The sequence below is a fragment of the Haplochromis burtoni genome, unplaced genomic scaffold (genome assembly GCF_018398535.1).
Source record: "Haplochromis burtoni strain Fernald_Lab_line unplaced genomic scaffold, NCSU_Asbu1 Contig_125, whole genome shotgun sequence".
NCBI lineage: Eukaryota > Metazoa > Chordata > Actinopteri > Cichliformes > Cichlidae > Haplochromis > Haplochromis burtoni.
Genome location: NW_024582486.1, coordinates 929,042 through 941,209, shown reverse-complemented (window position 1 = coordinate 941,209; position 12,168 = coordinate 929,042). Strand labels below are relative to the sequence as shown.

The following is a 12,168-nucleotide window of genomic DNA, read 5'->3' as shown; positions in this document are numbered from 1 at the left end:
AAGGTCAAACAGGTGAGCAGGATCAGCTGTGTGGGCAGAGAGAGTATTTAAAAAGTTTTTCGTATCTCTGTTTTTTCCTTCCACTTAATGAAACTTCATACAAATGAGGTTCATAGTTGCATATTTTCACAGAAAAAATAATGAACCCGGGCTTATATGGCTTAGTTAGGTGGTTTATTTTAATCTCCTATAAATAACAGGTTTTTCAAACATGTGGTCATTCCACGGTTTCAGGATATTTAGCACCAGTGTGACATTAAAGAAAGCAGTTTTTTCAGGTACTTGCTAAAATCCAGACAGTGCGGGCTGGGGGTAGGAAGACTCATTCAAGGCGGCTCGAAAACGCGAGCTCTTAACGAGACATCCTGCAATATACTAAGCATTCAAAACGACGTTCACGTCAGTTATGGAACGCCAGGATTGACATAATGAATTGATTAAATACACCATTAAATAATTATTTAAATGTGTCAATAATTGATTAATTAAATATGTCAAAAATATTCATTTAATTAATTCCCATTTAAATTAATTCTTAACAATTTTAATTAATTATTGCCACATTTAATTAAGTATTTAATGGTGTATTTAATTAATTCATTACGTCAGTCCTGGCGACCCATAGTCAGTGATTATGCTTTTTGATATACTGCGCATCATGCAGATAAAGACCACTGTGCATAATGAGTACCTTTGATATGGTTATTGCTAATAATAATTATCTTTTTGTTAAATGTGAAAGGCTTACTGTGTATTTGCGTACTTGAGTAAAAAGATGTATTTCCGTTCCATTATGATTTGTAATTAAACTGGTGACGCGGTTTGGTTTTTGTTGTTGGTAACTGTCGACGGCCGAGTGATGGGGCATAATTCTAACGTTTCAGTCGTTCCGTGAAGGCAGCACACCCCTCGTCCCGGGTGAGCGGCGTCACAGCAGCGCTCTGTCATTTCCACGGATAAATTACGGACTGTCAGAGCCGTCCCGTCCCCCGTGCTGTTCCCTGGCCAGGATAATGCACGAGAACGACCGTTAGCGCGCCTCTTTCTGCTCGTGCACACCGATGAGAACACCTGCTCTTTAAAATTACTCGGTTTAAAATCCAAACGGGGATGATCTTTCCGGGGGGAAACATGCCCCTCATCTCGGTGACTTTGGCGGTGCTCGCCGTCGTCCTCAGCACTTCTCAGGGTAAGATTGTAGCTTTCCATCCAGGCCCCGCCGCTAGCTAACGGCAACGGAGTAACGGTTGATCCCTGCCTCCGTTTTTTTTCCTTTTCTATTTCCCCTTTCTTTTCTGCGGCACTGCTGCTTATTTATCCCGCACACCGAGCCGCAGTCACCGTGATCTCAAAGCGCTTTTGGCTGTTTAATTGTTGGCCCAGAGCCTCGGTGTTTATTTTAGGCCTAAATCACTGGAACTAAACGCTGTTCAGCGGACACGTTTAGCTTTCACTGGCTCCTTTATGACGGGAACTATCGTGCAGCAGTTCATGTTTAAATGAACTGAACTGCCGTTGCTCGTTAAATCTACTATAGTTAGCGGAGAACCGGGAGCTAGCTAGTTTTGACTCGTGCTTTACCGTTAAGATACCTGTTCAGGTGAAAATCTGATTTATCTTCATGTAACTCATGACTGATACCGCGCTAAGTGACTCAGACGTGTTTGTACATACTGGAGCAAAATTAGAAGTGTGTTAAAGCTTAATATATCAATAGAAATAAAAAAAAAAGCTTTATTTCATATTTAAAAATAATAATTAATATTAAGCATTCATATAGAAAAATGCATATATGACCTTTTAGTGGAGTTGGGTGACGTATAAGTTGGCTGATAATATACAAGCTTTTTGCATTTAAGCAAGAGTTGTCCACATGTAGTCGATGCAAAGAGTCTTTTCCAAGTCTTTATATATTTTATACGCAGGAAATAACCTGGTATATCGCTATTGTTATATATAGTGTCTAATATGTGGTAACACAAAGCAAAAAAAGATGTTTTCTCCAGCAGAACTGCTCAGACTAGAGTTTAAAGACAGTGCTGGAAGGCTAATACTTAAAAGTACTTTTTAATATAACTTAAAAAAACGGTATGAATGCACAGATAATACCAGGCAGTATATATATCAAGATCTGAATCATTTTTGCGCTTTTAGATCTGCATCAGCTGCTGCCTGGACTCTGTGTAGCATAGCAGATTCAGTGAGCAGTATACATCGCTGTGCACTTTATGATCTGGCTTCCTGGCCCTTTAGACAGCCTAAGGGGACTACAACATTGACATATTTTTATATATAAAGCTACAATGCTCCCTGCTTATCTGTGAAATCTCCCTATCACTTGCAAACAGCTGTTCTGTTTGATTTTCGCTGGTCTTCACGGCACCCAGGATTTCTGGAGAACCTGGTAGATCTTAAAAAAATGTCAGATAAAGCTGAATTATGATCTATCTCTGTGATACGGTTTAAAGCACTGGTGAAATAAAGATTAAATATATATGGGGTTTATTTTTCAATCCCCAAGTTTGCATAATATGTGACGTCACGGTGGCCACGTCTGTCTTTTTATACAGTCTGTGACTCAAACTCGGGCTTAAATTTAAAAGTTTAAATCTTTATTGCCGTAGTAATTGCAGTTTGTAGAGTGAACTACACTGCATTGTACAGACCACGCTGGTTTAAATGGCGTGGACTGATTAATACAATCAAGTAAAACTCCTGCCAGTATGATGTGTTAAACGTTGGCTCATAAAGTTAAATTAAAACCTCTTTAAATGGTTTCAAATACAGAATATTGTAACAGAGGTAGGATTCACTGCAGCCGGGCTGCTTCTGTTACTCAGCAAGTTAAGCTGTGTCGCAGTTGGCCCAGTGGTGCTTTAGAGACGGGCCACACCAGTGCAAGCATCTAAATGATGCTGACAGCAAACAGTAATAGATTTTTTTTTTTTTTTTTTTAAATTAAAGCTTGTATAAAGCTGGACAACTTGCATTGTCAGGGCTAACACTCAAAGGTCATGAACCAAATTTAGTGTCAGCTAGTTCAGGAGCCAAGTCTATACAAGTCTTGGCTCGATACTGTGGCCTAGACGGCCTTTGTGAAGTTTCCATCAGTTTAATGTGCTCTGCTCAGTACGGAAAAGCAGCTCTCTCGGGCTAAATGTGTCATCTTATTTACATACGGGCTGCAGCTCGGGTTGGATGACCTAGTGTAATGTTTCTTTCTGTGTGGAAAACAAAATCACCAGTACTGTAGTAAAGTTATGTTTTTTTTAAAATGTAAACACAGTTTTATAAAAATGCCTTTCATTTATTTAAGCGTAGCACACATTGGTTGTGTTGTAAAACTCTTGGTTTTGCAGTATGTGAACCAGTTGTGTGTAGTCAACCCCCCAAAAGCCAAATGTGAAGCAGAAAAACCCAGAGTGTGTCGGTTTTCTCCCAGGCTCCACATGGAAACTGATGGATAAAAAAGCAGTGAAGCCTTCACAAACACACTGTGACCTGTAATTTAGCGCTGCCTTAAATTATACGATGTGGAAAGGATAATCATGCGTTCGTTTTTCAGCTTAATTAAGGGCTTATAATGTGTTTATTCTTTGAGGAGACAGCATGTGTTTCGCAGGTTTGTGTGAATCATCATTTTTTTGTAAGCCTGTCGACTGCGGAAAATAAACTGAGTTTTCTTTCATCCAGATTTTGTGGTGGCTGTGTGTGGATCTTCCTTAATAATGGCAAAAATCAAGGCCTTAAATTAACCGTTAAGGTCAGTTTTCACTCAAAAATGCCAAATATTTAATACGTACTTCATATTCAGATGAAGGACTTTGGTGCTTTACCTCGTCTTTTAATAGAAGAGGTAACTGTCAGACTTACTGAGAGTGAAAGTGATCTTTAGTTGCAGTCATTCAGGTCCTTTAAATCTCCTGGGTACCTTCCAGTACTGGAGCCCGAATCAGTTTTCAGCCTCTGCCACAGGGAACTGCTGAATAATGCATTGTGACTGTCTGGTCTGGAATAAGAAAAATATAAGAAAGAAGTGCCAGGAAATGTTCAAAATACATATTTATGATTTGCTCGAGGCAACCCTGAGCTGGATCTGTAAATTAACAGTCAGGACTTTGATACAAACAAACAACGGCATGTCAAAAAGGAGAGATAAAAAGGAAGATAATCACTTTAAAGAGCCATGTGAAGTAGCGCTTGCTGTTTTCCTCATTTCTCTGCTTCCTTCCATAGCCAGTTATTTGATCACTTCCCCTGTTGTGTCATCCTCCCTTTCACTTTGTGTTGCTCTTGTTGTTTTGCAGTCAGTGGGAACGAGCAGTGTCTGTGGTATGTGGATAAAAATGGCACCTGGCACAACGGCTTCGACTGCCCTCTCATCACGTTCTGCTGTGGGAACTGCAACCGACGCTACTGCTGCCTGGACGCCTTCAAGATGATCACGGAGAGAGAGCAGAAACGCTGCATGCTCTTCCAGTTCAGGTGGGTGTAGACGCAGCAGCAGGGGCTTCAGTTTTATTACTTATTTATTCATTTACTTGACACCAAGCGTCACGGTTTGTGTTCTCGAGTCAAGGCAATCACTGCAGGAGCTTTTTATCCCCTCGAAGCATGGTTTTCCACAAAGCTCCAACTTAGATTCCAGACCTTAAGCATCGACGCTCAGCTTCTGGGCAACTCTCAGAAAGTCTGTGAAATGTCATTATTTCCAAATAATTTGTGACACTTGGTTAAATAAACTGAGAAAGGAGGATTTGCAGATTGTTAGCTTTAGTGCAAACCTATAAAATGTTGAAAGTGAAAAACAGTATTACTGAAAGGATTGGGATGGGGCCTTAAAGACCGGAAAGGTTGTGTAAAGCCACGAAAACAGCTAATGGATCGATCAAAGTTTAGGATAATTAGCAATGGACAATTATCCTAGAAAAGCTGAAACTGTATACTCATCCATCTTCTTAGATGCTTATCAAACTTAGGGTTATAGTGGGGGCTGAAGCTGATGGCTGCTGACATAGGGTGAAAGTCCATGTGCACCATCACACGCTAATGGGTTAAATCTATGCTGTAGGTGCATCATAACCACAAACTTCTCTGAAATCCCACTTTGTAACCTACGCTGTGAACCTCTCTGGAAATGTAACAGCCCACAGTGATTATGATTGGCCGGTTCTGTACTGTCGACTCCTCCTGTGCATTTCTGGCTAATTCTTCACTGCAGTTTTTCAACATGAATCGTCACATTGGTATAAGAAATAATAATCATAGCCACAATATAAGGATTCACAGATGTCAGGAAATTCCTGGAGGTAGATGGCTGAAACTATCAGAATGAAGTTGAAGAAATCTACGCAGAAGTGGAAAAACTTGAGGGACAAATATTTTCGACTCTGGAGGGAACAAAAAACTGACCTCAGCCAAGAGAGGAAACCCAGGACGGTAAAAGAACCATGACAGTTTATTTGTTTATGTCATGGCTGGCACCGCATATTAAACACTGTGACACAACCACAAGGTAATCAACACATAAAACACCACGCAAATGCACAAGGGCTGGACATGGCGTCGGCCACTTATGTGGATTACAGCGTAGTGAGAGACAGACAGCCACGCAGTCTCACATCCACATCTATAGGCCGATTTAAACCTACAAATTAACCCAACGTATCTTTGGACTCTGAGAACACACAGGAACCGTAGAGGAAGCGTCTACTTATACGCTCTCATGGCACTGTAAACAAAAGGATATTGAAAATGGATGTTAGCTGTAGATTCATAACTAAAGCCAAATGATAACACTTGTTAAAAATGGTAAAATGTAGGACACAATAATTGTAAAACATGTTTTCTGTGTGTTGCAGTGAAATGGAGTAAAGTCATTACACCTTAACTCTACTTAGTAACTTATTTGGAGCATTTAGCTTCCTCCCCTGGTTTTCAATCAGGAAGTAAAAATGTAGTTTAGAAAAAAATTAACAAGTAGACCTTTGAATTTGTTTTTCACACAAACCATAACAGAGTCAAGAATGCGCAAGTAAAAGTCCTGCCACAAACACGAAATGACAAAGGGGTTAGACTTTGTTACAAATGTGACTGTGTCCCCTCTTGTTGTGTTATGTTGGGAACAGCTGGGTGAGGTTTATGATCATGCATAGACTTGTGCACGGCCTGTTCTGTTGACTATAATATCTGGTCAGTGGTGGCTCAGCTTTCTGTGAGTCTCCTGTAATGAGAGAAATCATTTAGCTGGGAAAAATACTGATGCTAGTCTAAGCATGTTTGTATCTGAGGCTGCAGCATGACAGTTTTTCTCCACAGCATTTTAAACCATCCGGCACTGTTCAGCACCCAGCAGATAACGTGTGGCTTATTGAGCCTGGTGGGAGATCAGATCAGTGGGCAGAGGAGGCTAAGATAAAATGGAGGGCTTTGTTGCTTCTCTGAGATCATGAGGTGGTGGAATCTGGTCGAGACAGAGAGGTGGAGAGTTTGAGGCATTTGCTGGGATGCGACGTCGGGGTCAGTCTTTGCTAAATCGAAAGCTTCACATCACAGCCACCTCGGCTTTAATTCCCTCCAGAGTGAGTCATAATTAGCAGCACAGAGGGGGGAGGAACAACATGAGGCTGAATGATCAAAGGAAGAAATGAATCCTTTTTAACTTACTTCCTCCACTCTTCTTCTCCTCAGCCCCACCACTTTAGCTGGAATTGCGTCTTCCATCCTCCTCTTTGTGGCCATCATTGCGACCATGGTCTGCTGCTTCATGTGTTCCTGCTGTTACCTTTACCAGAGAAGGCAGCAGAGGGGCAGGACACCTTATGATGGTGAGACCTCTCGTTGTCGTGTCGATGTCTATGCAGACGACCATGAAGTATGGATTTTCCTTCGTAACTGTGCGATCTTCTTCAACCCACAGCTCAGCAGATCCCCATGGCCAGCTACCCGGTTGAGCCCATGTACGATGCTTATGGTAAACCAATTTGCCCCTCAGAGTATCCACCCGTTGGTTACCCTATGGCGCCCCAGTATCCTGGCATGCCTCCACAGTACCCAATGATGCAGCCGGGACCGTACGTACCACGCCCCGTGGATCCTGCATACAGCCAGGGTAAGACCTGCATAACTTCCCTCAGAGTGAGCTCACATGGCTGCAGGGTTTCCTGGTCATGTCAGTATATGTCAAATCACAATCAAGAACAAAAACTGCTTTTGCATGTAAAGCAAAAAATGATGTGCCAACATACTGTGTACGTGGTTCTTTGGGTGATCACCTGATAATGTTTTTTTAAATATTAGAGACTTTAGTGCAGTTCACCCCAGCATGTGTTGAATTTTGTTCTGTCCAATGGTTGGACATTGTCCTCTCTGATTAGGAACATTTCCTCCCTCGGAGGAGAACTGTATAGTCTCTTCACTAGTTTCACATTTGTAGCACCTCTCTTTGCTACTTTCACAACATTGTGTCATATTTTAATAGTGAGTCTTGCTAAATTTGAGGACTTTTCCCCTAATGCTCCCAGCCGATTAAAACTTTCACTAATCCTTTCAACAGATTGGGACAATTTTCCAGCTGACTTGTGTTTAATCATGTTTTTTTTATTCTCCAGCAACTGTTCCCATAAACTGTAAAATTTAGCATGGACGTTTTTCGTGCCCTCAGTATGAATATTTATAACTTTGTTTTCATCAGCTTCGTTAAATCACCAAATACATAAATGTCAGTGACATTTAAAACTCTCTCTCACTCTTACCCTGTCACTATTTTGGTTTCCCAGCCATGTGTATTCTGTGTAGTTGTAGTCTGTTTCATGAACATGCCTAGCTCTGAGCTAAAATACTGGTATAATCTGGGCAAAAACTTCTAGACTTACAGTGAAAGGCTGACTGTGTGTGTGCATGTGTGTCTTCTTTTTCTACTTGTTTCTCAGCCCCACCACCGTACTCTCCACCTCAGTATCCTGGTCACTGATGGGCTCCTCTTCACGCACACAGCGGGACACTACTGCAGCTGAGCAAAGGGACTGTTTCAAAAGAAGGCAGCAGCACTTTCTCCCACACACAGACACACACACACACACACACATGCACACACACGCAGATGCAGTTAAGCACACAGTCACACGCTAAAATAACCGCTACGGCTCGATTAGCAGTGGGTTGCCTGTGAAAGAAAACAGGAGGCACTTTAAGTTCTGTTTTAGTTGTTCATTTGCAGCGTCGTCCTACTTTTCCACAGTATTAATGTAAATCAAAGTCTGTCCTGCAACCTGACGCCTGACTCCTGGGCAGGCGTCACATGATCCTGAAAGCGAGGCGACTTCTGCGTCTTGGCGCTGTTTCACCAGCCTCGTGATCTGAAACACTCACCTCAGTGACAGGGTGTCGCCAAAAGAGAGTGCTTGTTACCTTCTAGAAAAGAATGCTGTCCCTCTTTATTTGGTAAAAGAAAAAAAAAAGTTTTACCTCCTCCCCCTTGTTAAGTTTGAATAAATTGATAACTGCCTGTGGTTCCGTTCCAGGTAATCTCTGCCACTGATCCACTTTCTCCGGTTATCATAGCATCACGTGCTTCTTCTTTGTCTTTGATGTTTCTAACTAAGCAAAAAAAATAAACTGGAAAAAAGGGATCCACGTTTGATTGCAAAAGTGATGTTTGGATCTAAGGCAGGTGGCTTTATAGATCTAAACGGTTCTCCCAGTTCTTTGTAAGAAGCCCTTTGTCAACTGTTGGTTTGAACTTTGTCTCGTCTTTCTAATATCTGACACAAGTAATTACTTTGAAGTAGTTTATTAGTGGCACCCTTTTTTACGATCTCAACATCAGCATGCTTCCTGGTCAAAGATACCTGTCCGCTTCTGATTTTAAAATAAATTAGAAATTAGTCTTGATTAATTCCATAGTGACGGGTAGGGTGTTTCACAGTGAAATCCGTGTTAACGTCTATTCCTTCTAACATATCAGGACAGGGGAGTTGCAGGTCACGCTGCTTGATTAAAATAAAATATCCCGCCTTACAGTAACTAACCATGGGAAAAAAGAGATTAACTATTTAAATGAATATTTTGTAAATCTGTTCTTCAACTAAATATTTTATGATATTGTAACGAGTTATTTTAAAACAGTGTATTTTTATTGTACCATGAGATATGACGTTTGGCATCTTTCCATTTACTATTTATTACTATTTAAGTTACCTTTAACTGTGAATGGGTTCTCACCTTCTGGACTAAGCTACGAAGCCAAAAACGACTACTGCTGAAAGATCCCCTCTCTTTAAAGGACTCGTTTGACATTTTGGAGAAGGTGTTTGCTTTCTTGTTGACGGGTGCACATTTTGTTTTTGTTTTTTTTGTTGTTGTTTTTTTGTTGCTTTCCCGCCCCTTTATTGGCACATTTGATATATTGGCAAAATGTAGTTATTGTCTGTAATCCTCTGCTTAAAAACAAAACAAAATTCTGCATTGAATCAGCAAAAATGATGAAGTTGGCAGTAACATTTTCTGTAGTTGTATTAATTTTGTGCTGCATAAATACATGCAAAAATAATTAAACCTAAAAGACTTTTTAATAAAGACTTTTTGGCTTCCTTAACACAGGTGTTGCAGCTCATAATGGTGTTGCTCATCGTAACTGCTTCCTGGGTACGTCAGTTTATTTGAATAAACTTGTACACTGATTATGTTTTAAAAATGTGAAACAGTTGCCATCAAGCCGCAACAAAAAAAAAAAAAGTAGTAAAAAGTACATTTATCTTGAAATTTCGAGGCCTTGTAGTTGCAGTAAACGGTTGAGCTGTTGGGAAATGCACTCATGTGGTACCCACCACACTCTGCTATCAGGTCAGTCCCTTTCTGCACATGTGTGGTTAATTATAGGAGAAGCAAGTGGCTGATAGCCTACCTCAGCATCAGACTAGAAGCAGGGTAAAGGTCTTGGTTTAAAAAAGAAACTTCCTACCGAAACTTTAAAAAAAAATCTGAATGCTAGCACCGGGTGTTGCACAGAATAAACATGTTAATAAGTGTCAGGCACTGTTTCCAGGCCTTGAGATTCGATTCTGGGGGAGGTGAAGTCTGTTTTCCTCTGTCAGCGTGAATTTCTCCTGATCATAACCTCAACATGTTCCCATCCGTAACCCCAGCCAGTCGTCCTCTAGCCGTCCACCTGCCCGGCTCCTGGCTCTAACAGCCTTCTCATCTGGCTTTAAGTCGGCAAGAAAGCAGACGGTGGATTTCCCAAAATGTCAAACTGTCCTTTTCAATTTGTCCTTGCAGGTTTGGGCTCCAGTGAGGTCAGGGCCCGTAACCTGTAATCTCCTTTAGCTTCGAGGGCATCCCTGATCCTTCTTTAAAAGGTTCGAATTGAAAAACACGATGCCTCCTAATAGGTGAACCCTGGATTGTCTTTTCAGGTGTAGTGTATTAAGCAGCTCAAACATAATGTTAATGCCTGAGAGCTAATATTACTGTCACAGCTAGTCTGCAGCATAAATTACTCACTCCGATGCCGACGTCCAAGTGTACAGATTTGTCGAGCCTTTGTAAAGCACAAGGAAGACGCTGGGATTTTCTTTGTAAAGATGCTTTCATAAGTAGTTTGATATAACATCAGTGATGTTTCTGTTCATTTGTGCTTCTAAACCAACCAACTCCATGAGTGTGTTTTAATGACTTACATCAGGTTCAGAGTCTAGGTATGGCTTCATGTCTGTCGTCATATGGATGGTATGACACTGTAAAATAAAGTGACTGGAAAATGTTTATTTCTTTTAACATAAAATTTAACTTTGGAATGTAACAAATTGCTGTCTGTGTTTCTTTCTGAGTTTAAAGAAAGAAGTGTGATTTTTATCTACAACACTGGCCACTAGATGTCTGCATTCACCCCCAAAACAGCTTAAATGTGGCGTTTGAAGGTGTTTTATATATTAACAGGGAACTTACACACTGGATGAGTTCATACCAGCAATACAGTGTGATTCAAAATACAATCATAATTCTAAAAAAACATTATTTAATTGTTTTTATCATAACTTTATTAAAGTAACCCCCCTTTTTTTTAAATTGTTTTTTTAAATATATGTACTTATTTTGCCTGTAAATAGTTGCATGTAAATATTGGGAGGAAAGAAATGAGAAAACAATGTAGGATCACAGGATTACTCACTGGAGGCAGAAGTTACAGCTTTTTATACATGACATAAGTTATCTTAAGTAATAATAATTTTTAAAAAGTCCCAATATTTCTACTCTTCACATGCTCTCTGGATTAAACAGTTTCATTATTGTCCATTCTGTTATTCATGGCTTTTAGTTTAAATAAATTCTTCTCCAAACAAAATTACTTTTTTTCACATAACTTTGTTTTTGAAGTTTTTAATAAAATGTAAAACAAAATAAGCTGAAGTTAAGTAGACTTGGTCAAGACGACCTGCTGAGGTTCAAATTAAGCATCAGAATGAGGAAGAGAGGGGATTTAAGTAACCTTGAATGCGGCACGGTTGTTTGTCCCAGACGGGCTGGTATGAGTAGTTCAGAAAATGCTGACCAGCTGGGATTTTCCCACACAACCATCTCTACTGTTTACAGAGAGTGGTCCAAAAAAGAGAAAATATCCAGTGAGCAGCAGTTCTCTGGGGTGAGAGGAGAGTGACCAGACTACTTCAGGGTGACAGGAAGGCGACAGTAACTCAAATTTGTAGAATATTAGAAAAATGTGCCTTGATTTCTGTTGTGACATTCAGACGGTCGATCATAATTTGGTAAAAACATCATCAACAAATGGATCCACCCTGCCCTGCATCAGCAGTTCACCCTGGTCGTGGAATAATAGTGTTAGGGGTAATTTCTTGGCACACTTTGGACCCCTTTGTACCAACTTTGTGTCTTTTAAACACCACAGCTTACCCGAATATTGTTGCTGACCACAGCTATCCCTTTATGATAACAGTGTACTTGTCTTCTGATGGCCACTTCCAGCAGGATAATGCGCCATGTGAAAAGTCTCTCATCTCAAACTGGTGTCTTGATCTTGACAGTGAGTCCATTATACTCAAATGGCCTCCACAGTCACTAGATCTCAGTCCAATAGAGCACTCTCGGGATGTGGTGTAACAGAAGATTCATATCATGGATGTGCAACCAAGAGATCTGCAGCAGCTGTGT

The 12,168-nt window shown here is 40.5% G+C and overlaps 1 protein-coding gene across 1 annotated transcript; it reads left to right on the top strand.

Annotated features, from left to right (window-relative positions):
• Nucleotides 1–858: 858 nt before the first annotated feature.
• shisa4 (shisa family member 4) lies at nucleotides 859–10,737 on the top strand. The gene is made up of 5 exons (XM_005929719.3): nucleotides 859–1,189; nucleotides 4,308–4,485; nucleotides 6,691–6,827; nucleotides 6,920–7,111; nucleotides 7,932–10,737. The coding sequence occupies exons 1-5, from the start codon at nucleotides 1,111–1,113 to the stop codon at nucleotides 7,970–7,972; spliced, it is 627 nt and encodes a 208-aa protein (XP_005929781.1). The 5' UTR covers nucleotides 859–1,110; the 3' UTR covers nucleotides 7,973–10,737.
• The last annotated feature ends 1,431 nt before the right edge of the window (nucleotides 10,738–12,168 follow it).